We start from the raw sequence: 21,722 nt of genomic DNA, 5'->3' as shown, positions 1-21,722 counted from the left end.
GTGCTCAGCATATGTGGGGTTTCCTTCAAGACTGTTGGAAAAGCATTCCAGGTGAAGCTGATTGAGAGAATGCCAAGAGTGTGAAAAGCTGTCATCATGGCAAAGGGTGGCAACTTTGAAGAATTTAGTGATTAGTTTAACACCTTTTTGGTTACTACATGATTCCATATGTGTTATTTCATAGTTTTGTTGTCTTCACTATTCTTCTACAATGTAAAAAGTAGTAAAATATAGAGAAAGTGTGTCCAAACGTTTGACTGGTACTGTGTCCATTGATTATTGAAGAATATAATTAATAAATGCCTCATGAGCTTAGTTCTTTCATACCCCATCAGAACCTAAAATATAAACTTCTTTATCCATTGTTTGTAAATTATGTAATTGTAAACTAACACGGTATAGCCTCAAAACATGGTTAAAACTATAAATTGAATCGTATGGCTGGTCAGTCCTTGCAACCATAGTTCTGTTCATCAGATCAGTGCCAGGGCTTGCCCCTTTATTAACTCTCTCACTTTAACACCATTAAATGTCTTAACACCCCCCTAATGTTTTGGTGCATCTGATCATTAACTACACTTTATGCAGCATTGTGTTAATGTAAACAACCAAATCAAATTTAAGAATGAATCAGGAAATTTTAGAACCACCATTTTAGGCCACTGGGGTTATTAATTTGTAAAAATATTCAAGGAGTGCTAGAGACACCAATTCCCAACATCATTTGAGGATGAACATACCCCATGATCAAAAGGCAGACTTTTATCAGTCGCTCTAGCCCTTTGTCTAATGTCTCCTGTCTAAGGGCTTACTCGGTAATAGAGATCAAGAGATTGTTGTCAAAGGTGTTTCTGATTCCAGCTTTTAAGAATGAGTCAACTCCGCTGGACTGATATTTCAGTTCCTACCTTCTGGCAACTCCAGTAGAGTACCTGTCGATCTGAATATGCTAATTTTGTCCTTTCCGCACATCAAACATTCATGTGGATGACAGAATTTACAAGGATGTTGGTGAACATTTATGCTTTTACAATCATAATAGACAACATGATTCGTCCTTCCATCAAACAGAAAACATATTGACTTTGAAGAGTGTAGTGTCATTATATATTGAGACCTGACAGTTTCAAGGATTCCTTGCATGTGTCAGACACTGTGTTGATTAATTTATCAAGAGTGTTTTCTCACAATTATTCCCTCAAAGGATGAGTATTAATATCCAGTGACTCAGGCACAAGACTTTGTTTTATTGTTAAAACCCAACAGTTCCTCACAACATTTGCATCGTAATGACTGCCTGATAAATTAGAACTAGAATGACACACTAAACCCAATCTCCATAATGAGATTTATGGGGGAAAGTGTCGTCTTCAATGTTTTAGCATGTGCAGAATGGGTGCAGTGCTGGGGAATGTGTCAAAGATACAGTTGATTTATTCAAATATGCATCAGTATGCTTTGCGTTGCCTTAAAGGCACACAAAGATAAGAGCCATGCAGAAAACAGAGAAACTGTGAAAATAACCCCCTGTCTATTACTGGCTGCTCAGCCATTGCACCATCTTTTTATTTTATTTTTTACTTTCCCTCTCTAAAAAATATTTCTGAATGCTTGTTGAATAGCCAATGATATGTGTTTTCTTTTCCTCATTAAAGGCACAATCTAGAATACTTCCTGTTGACCATTTTGTTGATGGTCATTTAAATTAATGCCTCATGAGTAACCTCTCAAGCTTACCACTTTGCAAGGATTTTGCACCTATATGGCTACTGTATGTCCGGATAAATGTCAATATAGGGCCATGGGAAAAAATAATAGGAAAACCTTATATTCAGAGAAAGCTAGGGAGCTGTTAAATACAATGGACTGGTCCATATTTGTGTGACTTACACAATTGGCACCCCACATGGTCAAAAACAACATAAAATATAGCTGCAAGTATTGTAGCAATGAAACAGGGTGCTGGCTTTTGAGCAGGCTGAAGAGACGGTTGCATGGAACATTCTATATGGACCCATGACCCATGGGTTCTATATGGACCCACACCACTATGGGAAGTTCAGAGGAGCATATTAAATTAGGAGTCTATATTTTTAGCGAAAGAAGGCATAGATACATTTTTCAACCATTTTCCATCTTAAAAATAATGTAAAGGCTTTCATTTCTTGAAACAAAAAGGTATCAGAAATAAATCAGAACACAATGTAAATGTTTCAACCATGCCAAATAACACTTTTTTTTTAATATGTTTTTTTAACCTTCTGTAAGTCTAAGAAATATTGGCTTGTATATTGTAATTCCCTAAACAAGATATATTTTCTAATTTCTCTTCCTCATGAGAAGAGAGGATAATTAGTTCACTGAAGTAACACGTAATGGTAGATGTGCCAATTGCTTATAGTGATTTTACTGATGTCCAATTTGTTTATTAATTATTAAGTGCTTAAAACCCGGTAACAATTGGTAACGGAATTACCAAAAAAAACTTACTGCAAGTGAATTGGCTACAATGAGAAATTAAAATAGCCACAAACCACAGTTGGTTCACCTGCTACTGGTCTCCCTTTCACTGGCATACTGCTATGTTCAGCATGTCTGTTTTCTTTGTCTTTGTGTAGTCTGATGGTCAAGCCAAGAGTATTAAGTGTCTGGACATCCCCTCCCTCTCTTTCTCTCTCTCTCAATTAATGTCACCTCTCCCAGCTCTTACTAACACCTTCCTAAGAGCCTCCTCTTTTTCTGGGTCCATCTGTGGACGTTAACTTCAAGGCCAGGGTGGACTGACCAAATTTCAACTACTTTTCAACTTCCACGTAACCAGCATCCTAACCCACTGAGCACCGACCGACACCAGATGTCCAAATCTGAACCTATCACAAGTTTGGATATCACAGTACAGTGAATAGAGCACAGTAGAATACAGTATATTACAATACACTAGTACAGTAAAATAAAGAAAAGTAGAGTATTGTACAGTACAGTACAGTAAAGTATATTATATTGTAGTGTACTCTACTATACTGAACTAAAGTCTTCTTTACTGCACTGAACTCTACTCGACTGTACTCTACTGTACTCTACTCCACTGTACTGAACTCTACCCTACTCTGCTCTGCTTTAGTGTACTGCACTGTGCTCTGCTGTACTGCACTGTGATGTCCCAACTTTTGAAACACGGAATTACTTTTGTATCCATAGTTATGCATTTCTGTAAAACGAAAGCTAAAATAGTACAACTATAATGTTATTACACCACTACAAAGCTACAATACAAAATGTATAATACCGCTATGCAGCAATATTACAATGCACGTGTTTATAGAGTGCGTGTGCTAGTGTTTGTGTGCGTATGTGTGTGTCTGTACCTGTGTGTGTCTCTTCACAGTCCCTGCTGTTCCATAAGGTATATTTTTATCTGTTTTTAAAAATCTGATTCTACTGCTTGCATCAGTTACCTGATGTGGAATAGAGTTCCATGTAGCCATGGATATATGTAGTACTGTGCCCCTCCCATAGTCTATTCTTCACTTGGAGATTGTGAAGAGACCTCTGGTGGCATGTCTTGTGGGGTATGCATGGGTGTCCAAGCTGTGTGCTAGTAGTTTAAACAGACAGCTCGGTGCATTCAGCTTGTCAACATTTCTTACAAAAACATGTGTCAGGGCTATAGTTGAACTGAACCACAGACTCCAGGTTGTGGCCTCAAATAAAATACATGCTTTGTAAACAAAAGATGTTGGGCCCTTCCCAACAATGCAGAGAGAAAAAAATAATAATAAAATAAAGCAATAATTCAGTGATTTTAAATATTTAGATATTTGTTTTGTCACTTTAAAAACAGTCTATGGCAATTGCAAACAAATGCTAATATTAGCATTTTTCAGACCACTTCCTGTACGTAGTCACTCCTTGTTCACAGCTATGGGTGCCATGTGCTTACACTCCCCTGTTTAGCATGTTTTAAAATGTCATACCCAAACATATAACATGCTAAGAAAGGGAGATTGACTTACATGGAGTTTTAGTCCAAACATACTTTTAGCATTATTGGCATGCATCTAGTTTCACAAATTATTGCAGTCACTCCTCACTGATTTCAAGGGAAGGAAACAAATATCTAAACATGTAAAATCGCTGAATATCCATTTAAGATTCCAACTTAATAGACAGAATAAATACGGTTCCCCCTTTCCATTTGATTCATTTCTCGCTTCAACTGCCAATCAGCCAAATCATACACACAACATTTAATGCCAATTTCAGTCAAAAATGTGATTTTCTTGTGATTTATATGTATTTCCACAATATGAAGTTGGAATAATACTGTGAAATTGTGAAAATGATGATGCCCTTTTAGTGTAAGAGCTGTTTGAAAAAACCATCTGGTGAGATGGAGTTTTGGCATGCCTGGTGACATTACCAGGTGGTAAATTGAGTTAATTGACCAATAAGAAAGAGAGTTCCAAACGTCTTTGCCAATAACAGTTTTCCTTTCCCAATCAGACCACTCCCAGACAGCCCCAGCTACATTCTTGTTTGAGAAATTGCTCTTTGTTAAGAAGCTATTTTGTTTCTTTCTGACCATTTTAATTGGAAAAAATCACATTAACGTACTTCACTGTTACCCAGAAATGATTTGATATTGAGGCAAAAATGGCTGCATTGGACCTTTAATCAAATTGATCGACTAAATTAGAAATGATCACATTGTGCCATTACAATTACCTCAATGTTACAATCAGCCTGTTCTTACCTTAGATATATTATCAATATCCATAGATCCATAGAAACATATACCACCATCAGTTAGTTGTACACTGGTTCATATTATTATATTGCAACTTTATTTGTGACTTAATTTGAGGAGAAGGACATGAAATTCAATTGCCAGTGAATGAGAATGGTTCTCACCATGGATAGTCAGCTCTTTATGTTAGAAATGCATAATCCTTCCAGCTCAGAACTCAAAATGCTAGGATGGTGGTTTATTATATTTGTCATGTTTCATTTGAAGAGTATCCTGATTATACAAAGAACATTGGCCTACATCTACTGTAAACATGCATTATAATTATTTTGGCACAAGCAATTTGTTCGCATTTTGCTAAGATAGATAAATGACTGTGTGAATGAAACTACAAAATGTTATGGTACAAAATACACATCAAATACACTCCCCTCCCTACGTATTTGGACAGTGAAGCAAACATTTTAAGTTACTCCAACATTTTGGATTTCAGAATGTTGTTTCATAAACAGTACAGAATGTCACCTTTCTTTGAGGGTGTTTGCATGCATATCTGTTTTACTGTTTAAAAATGAAAGCACCCCCAGGTGGTGAGGGTAGGCAACAACATCTCCACCCCGCTGATCCTCAACACTGGGGCCCCACAAGGGTGCGTTCTGAGCCCTCTCCTGTACTCCGTGTTCACCCACGACTGCGTGGCCACGCACGCCTCCAACTCAATCATCAAGTTTGCGGACGACACAACAGTGGTAGGCTTGATTACCAACAACAACGAGACGGCCTACAGGGAGGAGGTGAGGGCCCTCAGAGTGTGGTGTCAGGAAAATAACCTTACACTCAACGTCAACAAAACTAAGGAGATGATTGTGGACTTCAGGAAACAGCAGAGGGAACACCCCCCTATCCACATCGATGGAACAGTAGTGGAGAGGGTAGCAAGTTTTAAGTTCCTCGGCATACACATCACAGACAAACTGAATTGGTCCACTCACACAGACAGCATCGTGAAGAAGGCGCAGCAGCGCCTCTTCAACCTCAGGAGGCTGAAGAAATTTGGCTTGTCACCAAAAGCACTCACAAACTTCTACAGATGCACAATCGAGAGCATCCTGGCGGGCTGTATCACCGCCTGGTACGGCAACTGCTCCGCCCACAACCGTAAGGCTCTCCAGAGGGTAGTGAGGTCTGCACAACGCATCACCGGGGGCAAACTACCTGCCCTTCCAGGACGCCTACACCACCCGATGTTACAGGAAGGCCATAAAGATCATCAAGGACAACAACCACCCGAGCCACTGCCTGTTCACCCCGCTATCATCCAGAAGGCGAGGTCAGTACAGGTGCATCAAAGCTGGGACCGAGAGACTGAAAAACAGCTTCTATCTCAAGGCCATCAGCCTGTTAAACAGCCACCACTAACATTGAGTGGCTGCTGCCAACACACTGACACTGACACTGACTCAACTCCAGCCACTAGTAATGGTAATTGATGGGAAATGATGTAAAATATATCACTAGCCACTTTAAACAATGCTACCTTATATAATGTTACATACCCTACATTATTCATCTCATATGCATACGTATATACTGTACTCTATATCAGCTACTGCATCCTTATGTAACACATGTATCACTAGCCACTACTCATCTCATATGTATATACTGTACTCGATACCATCTACTGTATCTTGCCTATGCTGCTCTGTACCATCACTCATTCATATATCTTTATGTACATATTTTTATCCCCTTACACTGTGTATAAGACAGTAGTTTTGGAATTGTTAGTTAGATTACTTGTTGGTTATTACTGCATGGTACTGCATTAACATCTGCTAACCATGTGTATGTGACAAATAAATTTGATTTGATTTGATTTGATTATATCCCCCCATTTGAAGTATTCATAAGATATGGACAAATTCACTTATAGTGCATTAAAGTAGTCAAAGGTTTAGTACTTGGTCCCATATTCCTAGCACCCAATGACTACACCAAGCGTGTGACTCTACAAACTCATTGGATGCATTTGCAGTTTGTTTTGGTTGTGTTTTGGGTTGTTTTTCCCAATATGTACTGAATGGTGAACAATGACTTTAGTAATTTTCTTTCCAAGTGAGTAGATACATTTCTGAACATTTCTAAATTAATCTTGATAATGCCATGATTAAGAAAAATCATGAATGAATCATGAATAATGATGAGTGACAAAGTTACAGAGGCTACAATTAAACATGCTAACCTCTCTCACCATTAACAATAACAGAGGAGGTTAGCATTTTACAGGGGTATGATCTTTGTTGTTCTGTAACTTTCTCACTCATCATCATTCACGATTAATTCATGCTTATCCATAATCACTGTATCATCCACATCATAAATATTTTCCATTCTTACTTACTGGGGCTGAGCTCCCTGCCATCCAGGACCTCTATATCAGGCGGTGTCAGAGGATGGCCCGAAATATTGCCAAAGACTTCAGCCACCCAAGCCATAGACTGTTCACCCTGCTACCATCCGGAAACCGGTGCCAGAGCATCAGCTCCAAGACAGCTTCTACCCCCAAGCCATAAGATTGATAAATTGTTAATCAAATGGTTACCCGGACTATCTGCATTGATCCTATGTTGGACTGACTCTGACACACACACACACACACACACACACACACACACACACACACACACACACACACACACACACACACACACACACACACACACACACACACACACACACACACACACACACACACACACACACACACACACACACACACACACACACACACACACACACACACACACACACACAGAACAGACTATGGGAGGCACACAGTACTACATAGAGTCATGACTACATGGAACTCTATTCCACATAAGATAACAGTAGAATAAGAATTTTAAAAACAGATAGAAATAAACCTTATGGAACAGCGTGATGGGACACACACACACACACACACACACACACACACACACACACACACACACACACACACACACACACACACACACACACACACACACACACACACACACACACACACACACACACACACACACACACACACACACACACACACACTACATAAGCACACACACGTAACACACACACGCATTCTGATGCCACACAACCGCACACACATTATCATCTATCCTTGTGCCTAGTCACTTTACCCTGCCTTCATGTACATATCTACCTCAAATACCTTGTACCCCTGAACATTGATCTGGTGCTGATACTCCCTATATAAAGCTTCATTGTTTTGTATCTTATTCCTCTTGTGTTATTATTATTACCTCTGTAAGTGTTTCACGCTAAAGTCTACACCTGTTGTATTCATTGCATGTGACGAATCAAATGGTATTTTATTTGACAATAAAAGTGACCAAAGAATTGCACAGTACATTCACCATTAATTTCCTATTAGGCAAAACATAATCCGGAACCCAACCAAAACAAGCTGTAAATGCATCCACATTTTTTTGTCACAAGCTTGATGTAGACATTGTGTGCAACGATTATGGGACAAAATACTAAACTTTTGACTACTTTAATAACCTGCACTGTATAAGTGAATAATTATGACTCCCTCAAATGGCAGGACTAGGAACATGAAGTGCTTTCATTTCTAAATAGTAAAACAGATACAGTATGTATGAAAATACACTCAAGTAAAAGGTGACATTCTATACTCTTAAATCATTTGACATTTTTGGTCTCAAATTCAAAATGCTGGAGCATGAAGAAAAATTCAACATTTTAGCTTCATTGTCCAAGACATACGGAGGGAAGTGTACTTCCAAAATAGCCATTTATTTTGGGAAGCACACATGGGAAGCACACAAACACAGACAGGGGTCTATTAAACCATTTCAAGCCCTGGACAATGTCGAGCGCCAATGCTTAACAAGTTTTGAAAACCGGTTTATGACTTTCCAGATGGAATAGATTTTCATCTTCCTCTTGTCTTTTCTGTCTTGGGAGTGGTTGCCTGGGGAACGTGGACAATTACTGTCCCTGTGATATAAAACACTGTGACTAGCCAGTGGCCACTGATTCTGAATGTCTAATGTCCTCTCTCTCTCTCTCTCTCTCTCTCTCTCTCTCTCTCTCTCTCTCTCTCTCTCTCTCTCTCTCTCTCTCTCTCTCTCTCTCTCTCTCTCTCTCTCTCCCTCGTGTTTTCCTCCCCTCTGTTCTTTCCCTCGTGTTTTCCTCCCCTCTGTTCTTTTCGTGCCGACCAAAGGCCAGAAAAGGTGCCGGAAAGGACAAAGCCAGGATTCTGCACACCTGTGGTTGGATGTGAGCCTATATTAACCTGAGACAGTTAAAATGGAGTTGCTATGGAAACTGATGATGCTGCTATCATTTGCGGAGTTCCTTGCAGGTAAGCGCCTTAAGAAATGATTCTTTAGCCTTGCCAATGATGTTGCTTGGAAGTTGTCATCCTTTTTTATTCGTAATCATCAAGGGAAAATAAATGTTAAGGCATGGAGCATTGACATTGGGAACATATGGCATTAGTGTGTTATAGGACAGGCAATGCAAAGCTTTCAGGCAGTGCCCAGACATCATCCTCCATTCACCGTTCTGACCTGAAGACACATTTAAAGTCCTTAAGATGTGGATAATGGATACCATTCTTTATTCTTTATGTTAATCCTGGTTGGAGAGAAAAAAAACATTGAAAAGCGAGGTGGTGAGTCTAAAAGAAAGTCTCATCTAGCGCTTGAGTGCACAGTCATTCATTTAAAGTACAGCTCGATTGGTACCCTAATTGAGGCTACGCTGGTAGTACAAGAGTCCTGCTATTGATCTTGTTTTAACGAGGCTATGAAGCGGCTTAATTTCTCTCACTTACAAAATGGCAGGGTCAAACACTATAGCCCTGTAGATGTCAGTATTTGATACTGACTGCCAGATGAATATAGATTAAATTGCTGGATGATTATCCAACATCTTTGGTCATTTCAAGAGAGAATAAGACTGTCAACCTCCCCCATCCCCTACCCTCACCTTCACAGCTGGAATTTAGAGCAATTAGAAAAAAAAGCTATAGTCAGGGATTTGGAAAGCTGTTCAATTGTGTTTGACATTATTTTGTTTTTTAAATCACGGAATATAGCTTTAAAGAGCTTAACAGCCTTGCGCACATGTTCTTACACGGCAATTAGTGCGACTCATCACAATATCCAGTGCACTTCAGTGGTTACCTAATGAGACAGTGACTCACCTTGGGATTAGTCATTTCACTATTAGACTGTATCACATATGCCCTGGTTTAGGATGTAAACATATAGGTAGGCCCTCATTTATCACACATTTATAGAAATAAGTGTAGATTTGAGCTGTTAGTGGCAGTGCGCAAGGTTCTGATTTATGAAAGTTTCACATTTGATTTATAGGTGGCAGGTAGCCTAGCGATTCGGAGTGTTAGAATGAATAGGTGGACAATCTGTCGATGTGCCCTTGAGCAAAGCACTTAACCCTAATTGCTCCTGTAAGTCGCTCTGGATAAGAGCGTCTGCTAAATGACTAAAATTAAATGCGAAATATCTAAGCGTGAATTAGTTAACTGATCTGACTTGATTGTTTGTGTGCACGTGACCTGTAATTAACATGAATTATACCACAGAATTAATGAATCTGATTGGCTAGAAGGGCATTTTAGAAATGATTAGGGGGTTGAATATAATCATCAAGATGATATTCAAGGAACACAGAATCAGGATAATAAGATATAATATTATAGCTTGTAAAGTAGACTGTATGGTGGGAAATAAAGCTAGCATAGCTTTAATATTCAGAGAGGTCTATTTCAACTGTCCTCTGTGTTTCAGAGGAGCACAGAATGAGTGAGTAAGGTGGGTAAGTGCAAGGTTTTAGTATTCCAAGAGAGACTTGATAAGCATTTTAATATTCAAGGTCATATGCCCTATTGAGCACAGGAACACAGTGTGAGAGAGTGAGCCAGGTACTGCAATGTAGCGCCCACAATATTAACTCCACAGATTTAAATACATTGAATTCTGCCCAAATTGAGCGTGTCCCTTCTCATAAATGCCTAGGCATTTGGATCGATATAAGTTGTCTTTTAAAACACACATTTCAGAAAACCCTACAATTGGACCCCAAGTGCCTTTCCCGCGGTTCAGAGTATTGGTAAATGACCTCTTCTCTGAGGAATGTGCGTGTTTTTTAGAATTGTGTTTGGGGATTTTTGTGTTTTTCGTACTCCTGTCTTTGAAGTAGTTATGTCACTACTTCGGGGCGGCAGGGTAGCCTAGTGGTTAGAGCGTTGGACTAGTAACCGGAAGGCTGCAAGTTCAAACTCCCGAGCTGACAAGGTGCAACTCTGTCGTTCTGAACAGGCAGTTAGTTAACCCACTTTTCCTAGTCCGTCATTGAAAATAAGAATTTGTTCTTAACTGACTTGCCTAGTAAAATAAAAAATGTGCTTTATATTGTTTACTGTTTTGTGAAGCAGGGTTTCGCTGCACAAGAGACATTGGTCTCAATGAGACTTTCCTGCCTAAATAAAGGTTAAATATATTTCACAGCAGTTTATATTGTACATTGATTCTCTATACTATACATTGCTTGTTTTGTCACATAAACTGAAATTAGGTGAACATGAGAGAACTTTAGCAATCAGGTAATGGCGAAGCAATTTCTAAATATTGTGCTTTTAAGGCCGCTCTAATAATTACAACAATACTCACAATACTCAAATAGTCACAACAATACCCAGAATACTCAAATAGTCACAACAATACTCACAATGGCACCTTAACTACTCACCCATATGAATGTTAAGAGTTGTTAAGTTTGTCATTGTTCACTGTCATTATAGCATGGTGCTCTAGGATTGCACACCACTCTTGATTACAATGGTATTTGTCTTCTTTCATTGAGCGTGCTTGCCTGGAGCCATGGAACCAATGGAATAGTACCATAAGTGTAAACTTCACCCATCTGGCACTCCAGACAGGCTCAATCATACACAAAGTATTTTTTACTATTTAAATGCAGGTCTGTAATACACACAGTGAGATTTGACCATGGCCACGTGGTGTGTAGTCCCGGGTCGTGTTCAGTAGGAAATGCAATGTAAAATCATTCTCCCTATTGGACACATTCCTTTTGTTTAGTCCAAAGCTGATGAGGAAGTTGTACAACACTTTTCCATCGGTCCTCATCCAACTTTTCTTTCCTATAAAGCAACAATTTATTTCAGATTTTTCTTAGGCCATTTATCAAGCAAAAGACAAGGAATCCATAAAACTATATACTCTGCTGTCAAACCACAAAATTAAATCCCCAAATAGTATAATCATGCATTCTTGGAGTATGTTTTGACATATACAGTAATAAACAATGATAAATGTTACTATTAGTATAGACCACGGCAACTCATAGATGACAAATAACCCTCTTAGCAACGTAGGAGATGAAAAGGTAGGGTTATTACAGTAATTAGATGACAAATGGCATTCTCAGCAGCCATATGTTTTTGACTTTATATAGACATTTAATGGAGCAAATCAACAACGCTTTAAATTGTCATTCCTTGTGCAGAGATGGATTTGATCAATGTTTTCTTTCCCCCAAAGAACATAGTATTAAGTATTGATAGCATATTCCCAGAATATAATTGACTTCCTATTACATACTGTATATGGGCCCTATTTCCTTTTATAAAATTCTGTATGGTGTGCGTGAGTGATTTGGATATCAATGTGAAAATGCAATCACACGTGACAAGCATGTAAACACATGATATCTGTCATTCCATCCACATGATATCTGTCATTCGATCCACATGATACAGTATCTGTTATCCCCCCCACATTACATCTTCTATTCCTTCCACTTGTTAGCTAAAGTTAATATCATAATTAAGTTTTATTATTTTGTTGTTTGTGTGAAGGCCTCAGGAAATTGGCCCCAAATGTCTCCAGTACAGGTAGACTGCCCTGAACCTCTAATTCCTACATCCCACCCCAACCTTCCTATATCCTCAGAATAACATTTGGAACCCCTCAATGAGAGACATTTAGGGTGAATCTTATCTGTCGGGACAGAGGGAAGAGATGCTTTAAAAAGCAAGATTGGCTTTTTTATTTGATGCATAAAACCCAAAGCTGAAGCGAATGGATTGGGGACCTCACAAACTACCAATACCTCCCCCACAGTCGACTTCCCATGTGGCTGTTTATTCATGCTGAGGTAAGCTCACTGAATTCATTTGCTGTCAGCCCGTATTGAATTTGAGATTAGTTTATATTTCAGCCCTCCAAAGCACCCTTTTGCTCTCCCCCTGTGCTGATGCCGGTCTTGTGTAGTCTCTGGCCCTCAGCCCCGCCACATATCATCATCTTGCAGCAGGTGAGAGATATGAGGGATGCTAGCTTTAGAAAAAATAAAGTTTCGTAATGACCTCTGTCTCTGTCTAGGGGCATTGTGCAGTAAACTTCCCGTAAGTATTCTGAGCCTGTCTACCTTTAGAAATGCACTGTAACTTCCTTTTAAAGAATGACTGGTTTTAGCCCCTAAATAGTATTCTTATTTCTCAAAATCCCCCCAAAAAACGTTATCCATGTCAAACAATGCTGGAACACAGCACTTTTTACTTTTTGTTTTTCTTTGTTACCAGAAAGCAAGATTGAAATTATTCCTACCTCCCTACTGAGTTACTACATAAATTCCCGTTGGGCAACGGGGAAGTTTCACAGAGTTTGCATCACTTTGGACTAACCCCCCAGGCACAGCCCCGAGAACTCAATCCCATCCCATCTCATTATCCCACAGTTATTCTTCAGAACGGTTGCCATGGCGTTGCCAAAGATCAGCTCGGTTCAGCTTGGGCATACCTGTTAAGACTCATATTAGTTACGCTGATTAATTTCCCATTTAAATGAATAGAAATTGAGTTAACTTTGCACTCTGAAACCACTTTGGGATTGATTAAGAGAACAGGGTAAGTGTCAAGGTTATAAGAGGCTGATACTTGCTTTTTTATAGATGGCTCAGTGGGGTTGTTGGTGCCTGCATGTGTTTTTTTTCTTCACTATGAGTAAACTTATGCATGCAATGATGCATATGTAAATATCTAGTTTATAAAAATAAAAAAGGATAAAAAACATTTCAAGGGATAGATAGACATTTGTAGATAGCTTTGCACCCTCTACAAGCACTATTATTATTTGCCCCTGTTGGCCATCTATGAATGTTTGAACATCTTGGCCATGTACTGTTATAATCTCCACCCGGCACAGCCAGAAGAGGACTGGCCACACCCCAGAGCCTGGTTCCTCTCTAGGTTTCTTCCTAGGTTCCTGCCTTTCTAGGGAGTTTTTCCTAGCCACCGTGCTTCTACATCTGTATTGCTTGCTGTTTGGGGTTTTAGGCTGGGTTTCTGTATAGTGACAACGGCTGATGTAAAAAGGGCTTTATAAATACATTTGATAGATTGATTGATTGATGGAATTAAAATTCTATCAGATAGCAGATAGCATTACTCCCTTTTTATTATTTAAATATTTGTATTATATTCCTATCATCCTCTCCCCAATTGGAGGACTTGTGTTAATTGTTAACATATCACACATGAGTGTCTAGATGCTTCATTCTAATGGTGAAGCAGGATGCATCTTTTACGTTTTACAGCTACTGTACTCTGAGTGTGTATTCTCTGTGTTTTTTTCATCTCTGTCCTCTTGAGGCAACATGTGTGCATCGATTAGCCAAGTCATTTATCAACACGTTCACTCACTCCCTCTGTAGCAAATGTCGATTCATTTCATGATTATGTTCACCGGGGGCTTACATGGTTACGTGTTTGTGTACAGTATGTGTTTGTGCTTGTATGGAGCTCTCTGTAAGAAGTGTCCTCTGGTAATCAATCAACTTCAGCTCTGCTTCAGGGAACAAGGCTTATCTAACAAAGACTATAATTAGGCTGTCTTCCATTTTGTGTAACTTTCTCAAACGTGTTTATCCTTGAGGAGAAGAACAATCGGTGCACACAAGATCCCCGTCAAACAGCATTCTCTCTCTGAGAGTTATTCTGAGTCCGGGAATAAACCTGAACACCCTGAGACTGGAATACAGTATCTCTTCCCCACAAATTACCTAGTGTTCTTACCTTTCTGCTGTTCTGAGAAAATGCAAATGTATCCTCAGAAAGGCAAATGTATTCTCCTTCCTAGAGGAAAGAGACATGTTTATTTCAAAGAAGTGTTGTCTGCCATAGTCCCACAGGTCATTCCTTTGCTGTTCAGATCCTGTAGATCTTTGCAGCAGTTACATTCACTCAATAGTGCTTTACTAATGAGCTAAAAATGAAATGTCATAGTAGAACACGGTAGACGCCCCATTTTCTTTGTTGTGTCAGCGTTAACAGAGCATTATGCATTAATACATTTATGTAAGAGATGGCATTGAAATATATTTATGTAACTATGGAAAGAATGTCATGTTATTCCTACATCAAAATATATATTTTTTCAACTCATGTTAATTGCACTGTCAAACCCACTCATGGTTTTTAAGAGATAACCGGGGACTGTAGGCTATTTACATTCGTAGACTTCACGTTTTAAGGTACAATACAGCCCTGATATACCAAGTACAAAAACTGTTAATCTGCTGTCCTTTATTCAGCACACTCTCTTTGCCTCAATCTTCTGTAAGGAAATCATTTTTATGAGCTGCTAATTGTGTTGATGCGGGCTATAGCACATATGCGGGCTATAGCTCCATTTCAGTTATTTCAGTATTTCTCTCGAGGTGCAGAATTTCATAAAACATGGCATAACTGGTTCCTTCACATTATTTGTTTCCAAAAACATTTTCTTCCACATCTACCTAATTTTGCAAGCAAAAGCTTTTGGGTTCAAAAAATACCATCTTACTCCCAAAGTTGTTGTGGCATTTGTTTCAACACTTTGTTTAATGTGCATCATCCATGAGAGAGATCATTTATATGGGATTAGTGACATACCGTAGTGGACAAACATGATGCCCTCCATGCAGTGTCGTTTAGAAATGAGTGCCACACCGACTATTGTACGTGGTGGTACAGTTTTGTCAGCAGCTTTTCTCTTTTGCTCAGGGCCCTACTAAATTCAAATTCATTTCTGCCAGTTTTCATGCCAAGATTGATATGGAACTCTAACAGGTGTGGGGGGGGGGGTTTCAAGTGCATGTTTTAATTGATGGGCCATTCCACTTAACTATTCTGTAACCGGTGACTGTGAAATAGGACAACAGACAAATAGCCAAATGATGATAATTTAGGTCAAAAATCATAATAACAGGTACTTTTTCAGGCTGGTGGGCTACATCACGGCTTTATTCTCCCCCCCCATTCAGACCATCCCTCCTTCTAGATAATGTTGCTGTTTCTCCTCCTGGCAGGAAACAACGTCCTGCTGAGGCCTGTGTTCACCAAACAACCAGGCAGTGTGGTGTTTCCCGTCCACCCCACTGAGACCATCAGAGAGGTGGTGTTCAGCTGTGAGGCCCAGGGACATCCACCTCCCTTCTACAGGTACCAGCTGTCACTGTTACTTCAAGTTTGGTTTTGGCAGGGTATATAGAGTGTACATTTAACTTTTTTAATCCAGGTTAGTCTTAATGAGATAAATGGAAACATATTTTATGATATCTCACATTTTACCACAGGTTACTTTAACCCTTTACACGATGGGGAATTTGCCTATATGAACAGGGCCAAATTGAAAGCTTTTTCAAATAAATAATTTAAGAAGCATGTGCATGTCCATGGTAGCAATTGAATGGGAACAGTTTGGAGATTTTAGGGAACTTCTAAGAACAAAGATTAGAGCAAAAGCCATTCACCTGAAACAAGATTGAGTTCAAAGATTACACTGTTAATTTTATGTGCATTTGACCTTTACTGTACTTTTCGAATCCATTTGTCAATAACGAAATCTGAAAATAATCCAATCAAATCAAATTAATTTATATAGCTCTTCGTACATCAGCTGATATCTCAAAGTGCTGTACAGAAACCCAGCCCAAAACCCAAAACAGCAAGCAATGCAGGTGTTGAAGCACGTTGGCTAGGAAAAACTCCCTAGAAAGGCCAAAACCTAGCAAAAAACCTAGAGAGGAACCAGGCTATGAGAGGTGGCCAGTCCTCTTCTGGCTGTGCCGGGTGGAGATTATAACAGAACATGGCCAAGATGTTCAAATGTTCATAAATGACCAGTATGGTCAAATAATAATAATCACAGTCTATGTAGTTCCGGCGCCGACTGAGATGGCCGCCTCGCTTCGCGTTCCTAGGAAACTATGCAGTTTTTTGTTTTTTTACGTGTTATTTCTTACATTAGTACCCCAGGTCATCTTAGGTTTCATTACATACAGTCGAGAAGAACTACTGAATATAAGATCAGCGTCAACTCACCATCAGTACGACCAAGAATATGTTTTCCGCGACGCGGATCCTGTGTTCTGCCTTACAAACAGGACAACGGAATGGATCGCATGCAGCGACCCAAGGAAACGACTCCGAAAAAGAGGGAAACGCGGCGGTGTTCTGGTCAGACTCCGAAAAAGGGCACATCGCGCACCACTTCCCAGTATTCTTCTTGCCAATGTCCAGTCTCTCGACAACAAGGTTGATGAAATCCGAGCAAGGGTGGCATTCCAGAGGGATATCAGAGACTGCAACGTTCTCTGCTTTACGGAGACATGGCTTACTGGGAAAACGCTATCCAGGGCGGTACAGCCAACGGGTTTCTCCACGCATCGCGCCGACAGAAACAAACATCTCTCTGGTAAGAAGAGTGGAGGGGGCGTATGCCTCATGACTAACGGGACATGGTGTGATGAAGGAAACATACAGGAACTCAAATCCTTCTGTTCACCTGATTTAGAATTCCTCACAATCAAATGTAGACCGCATTATCTTCCAAGAGAATTCTCTTCGATTATAATCACAGCCGTATATATCCCCCAAGCAGACACATCGATGGCTCTGAACGAACTTTATTTAACTCTTTGCAAACTGGAAAACATTTATCCGGAGGCTGCATTCATTGTAGCTGGGGATTTTAACAAAGCCAATCTGAAAACAAGACTCCCTAAATTTTATCAGCATATCGATTGCGCAACCAGGGGTGGTAAAACCTTGGATCACTGTTACTCTAACTTCCGCGACGCATATAAGGCCCTGCCCCCCCCCCTTTCGGAAAAGCTGACCACGACTCCATTTTGCTGATCCCTGCCTACAGGCAGAAATTAAAACAAGAGGCTCCCACGCTGAGGTCTGTCCAACGCTGGTCAGACCAAGCTGACTCTACACTCCAAGACTGCTTCCATCACGTGGACTGGGACATGTTTCAGACAAGCGTCAGATGGGAATATTGACGAATACGCTGATTCGGTGTGCGAGTTCATTAGAACGTGCGTCGAAGATGTCGTTCCCATAGCAACGATAAAAACATTCCCTAACCAGAAACCGTGGATTGATGGCAGCATTCGCGTGAAACTGAAAGCGCGAACCACTGCTTTTAATCAGGGCAAGGTGTCTGGCAACATGACTGAATACAAACAGTGCAGCTATTCCCTCCGTAAGGCTATCAAACAAGCTAAGCGTCAGTACAGAGACAAAGTGGAATCTCAATTCAATGGCTCAGACACAAGAGGCATGTGGCAGGGTCTACAGTCAATCACGGACTACAAGATGAAATCCAGCCCAGTCACGGACCAGGATGTCTTGCTCCCAGGCAGACTAAATAACTTTTTGCCCGCTTTGAGGACAATACAGTGCCACTGACACGGCCTGCAACGGAAACATGCAGTCTCTCCTTCACTGCAGCCGAGGTGATTAAGACATTTAAACGTGTTAACCCTCGCAAGGCTGCAGGCCCAGACGGCATCCCCAGCCGCGCCCTCCGAGCATGCGCAGACCAGCTGGCCGGTGTGTTTACGGACATATTCAATCAATCCCTATACCAGTCTGCTGTTCCCACATGCTTCAAGAGGGCCACCATTGTTCCTGTTCCCAAGAAAGCTAAGGTAACTGAGCTAAACGACTACCGCCCCGTAGCACTCACTTCCGTCATCATGAAGTGCTTTGAGAGACTAGTCAAGGACCATATCACCTCCACCCTACCTGACACCCTAGACCCACTCCAATTTGCTTACCGCCCAAATAGGTCCACAGACGATGCAATCTCAACCACACTGCACACTGCCCTAACCCACCTGGACAAGAGGAATACCTATGCGAGAATGCTGTTCATCGACTACAGCTCGGCATTCAACACCATAGTACCCTCCAAGCTCGTCATCAAGCTCGAGACCCTGGGTCTCGACCCCGCCCTGTGCAACTGGGTACTGGACTTCCTGACGGGCCGCCCCCAGGTGGTGAGGGTAGGCAACAACATCTCCTCCCCGCTGATCCTCAACACGGGGCCCCACAAGGGTGCGTTCTGAGCCCTCTCCTGTACTCCCTGTTCACCCACGACTGCGTGGCCACGCACGCCTCCAACTCAATCATCAAGTTTGCGGACGACACAACAGTGGTAGGCTTGATTACCAACAACGACGAGACGGCCTACAGGGAGGAGGTGAGGGCCCTTGGAGTGTGGTGTCAGGAAAATAACCTCACACTCAACGTCAACAAAACTAAGGAGATGATTGTGGACTTCAGGAAACAGCAGAGGGAACACCCCCTATCCACATCGATGGAACAGTAGTGGAGAGGGTAGCTAGTTTTAAGTTCCTCGGCATACACATCACAGACAAACTGAATTGGTCCACTCACACTGACAGCGTCGTGAAGAAGGCGCAGCAGCGCCTATTCAACCTCAGGAGGCTGAAGAAATTCGGCTTGTCACCAAAAGCACTCACAAACTTCTACAGATGCACAATCGAGAGCATCCTGGCGGGCTGTATCACCGCCTGGTACGGCAACTGCTCTGCCCTCAACCGTAAGGCTCTCCAGAGGGTAGTGAGGACTGCACAACGCATCACCGGGGGCAAACTACCTGCCCTCCAGGACACCTACACCACCCGTTGTTACAGGAAGGCCATAAAGATCATCAAGGACATCAACCACCCGAACCACTGCCTGTTCACCCCGCTATCATCCAGAAGGCGAGGTCAGTACAGGTGCATCAAAGCTGGGACCGAGAGACTGAAAAACAGCTTCTATCTCAAGGCCATCAGACTGTTAAATAGCCACCACTAACATTGAGTGGCTGCTGCCAACACACTGTCATTGACACTGACCCAACTCCAGCCATTTTAATAATGGGAATTGATGTAAATATATCACTAGCCACTTTAAACAATGCTACCTTATATAATGTTACTTACCCTACATTATTCATCTCATATACATATGTATATACTGTACTCTACAACATCGACTGCATCCTTATGTAACACATGTATCACTAGCCACTTTAACTATGCCACTTTGTTTACTTTGTCTACACACTCATCTCATATGTATATACTGTACTCGATACCATCTACTGTATGCTGCTCTGTACCATCACTCATTCATATATCCTTATGTACATGTTCCTTATCCCCTTACACTGTGTATAAGACAGTAGTTTTGGAATTGTTAGTTAGATTACTTGTTGGTTATCACTGCATTGTCGGAACTAGAAGCACAAGCATTTCGCTACACTCGCATTAACATCTGCTAACCATGTGTATGTGACAAATAAAATTTGATTTGATTTGATTTGATTTGATTTGATTTGATTTAGTTGTCGAGGGTGCAGCAAGTCAGCACCTCAGGAGTAAATGTCAGTTGGCTTTTTATAGTCAATCATTAAAAGTATCTCTTCCACTCCTGCTGTCTCTAGAGAGTTGAAAACAGCAGGTCTGGGACAGGTAGCACATCTGGTGAACAGGTCAGGATTCCAAAGTCGCAGGCAGAACAGTTGAAACTGGAGCAGCAGCACGGCCAGGTGGACTGGGGACAGCAAGGAGTCATCGTGGCAGGTAGTCCTGAGGCATGGTCCTCGGGCTCAGGTCCTCCGAGAGAGAGAAAGAAAGAGAGAATCAGAGAGAGCATAGTTAAATTCTTCAACCACCAACTTACCATCCTGAGACAAGGGCGAGTATAGCCCACAAAGATCTCCGCCACGGCACAACCCAAGGGGGGAGGCGCCAACCCAGACAGGAAGATCACATCAGTGACTCAACCCACTCTAGTGGACCTGTTCTTCTCTCTGACTCCAACTTGTTCTGGAAAATATAATAAATCTTATTCTGTTTATGACTCCACACATTGGATTTATGTTCCATAAACTCCTTTCGCAGAAGTTGTTCCATGTAATTAGACTCAATAGCTATTCACTAAGCCACTTCAACAGCATGTAGTGCCAGACAATGTTGGCACCGTAGTTAAGAACTCTAAACGGGAAATTACGGGAAATTAAAACCTGCCATGTGCGGCTAGCATTCTTAGCTGAAAGAAAGAAATACTTTGGATATACACTGAACAAATATATAAACGCAACACGCAACAATTTCAAGGTTTTTTCCTAGTCACAGTTCATATAAGGAAATCAGTCAATTGAAATAAATTATATAATCTATGCATTTCACATGACTGGAAATAAAGATATGCATCTGTTGGTCACCTTTAACTTATGCCTGCCCATACCATAACCCCACCGCCACCATGGGGCACTTTGTTCACAAAGTTGACATCAGTAAACCGCTCGCCCACATAAATCAAATAAAATCAAATCAAATTTTATTTGTCACATACACATGGTTAGCAGATGTTAGTGCGAGTGTAGCGAAATGCTTGTGCTTCTAGTTCCGACAATGCAGTAATAACCAACAAGTAATCTAGCTAACAATTCCAAAACTACTACCTTATAGACACAAGTGTAAGGGGATAAAGAATATGTACATAAAGATATATGAATGAGTGATGGTACAGAGCGGCATAGGCAAGATA

General features: G+C 40.8%; 1 protein-coding gene across 1 annotated transcript in view; it reads left to right on the top strand.

The window, feature by feature from the left end:
- Positions 1–21,722, top strand: part of LOC124017645 (contactin-3-like) — a 59,679-nt gene that overhangs the window by 9,275 nt on the left and 28,682 nt on the right. The window contains exons 2-3 of the mRNA XM_046332909.1: positions 9,000–9,140; positions 16,175–16,307. Coding sequence (XP_046188865.1) covers positions 9,086–9,140; positions 16,175–16,307 — 188 coding nt within the window. The 5' untranslated portion in view covers positions 9,000–9,085. The remainder of the gene's footprint in view (positions 1–8,999; positions 9,141–16,174; positions 16,308–21,722) is intronic.

Source organism: Oncorhynchus gorbuscha, linkage group LG03, assembly GCF_021184085.1.
Source record: "Oncorhynchus gorbuscha isolate QuinsamMale2020 ecotype Even-year linkage group LG03, OgorEven_v1.0, whole genome shotgun sequence".
Lineage (NCBI taxonomy): Eukaryota > Metazoa > Chordata > Actinopteri > Salmoniformes > Salmonidae > Oncorhynchus > Oncorhynchus gorbuscha.
Note: the sequence above shows the minus strand (reverse complement) of the source record. Positions and strands in the feature narration are given on the sequence as shown.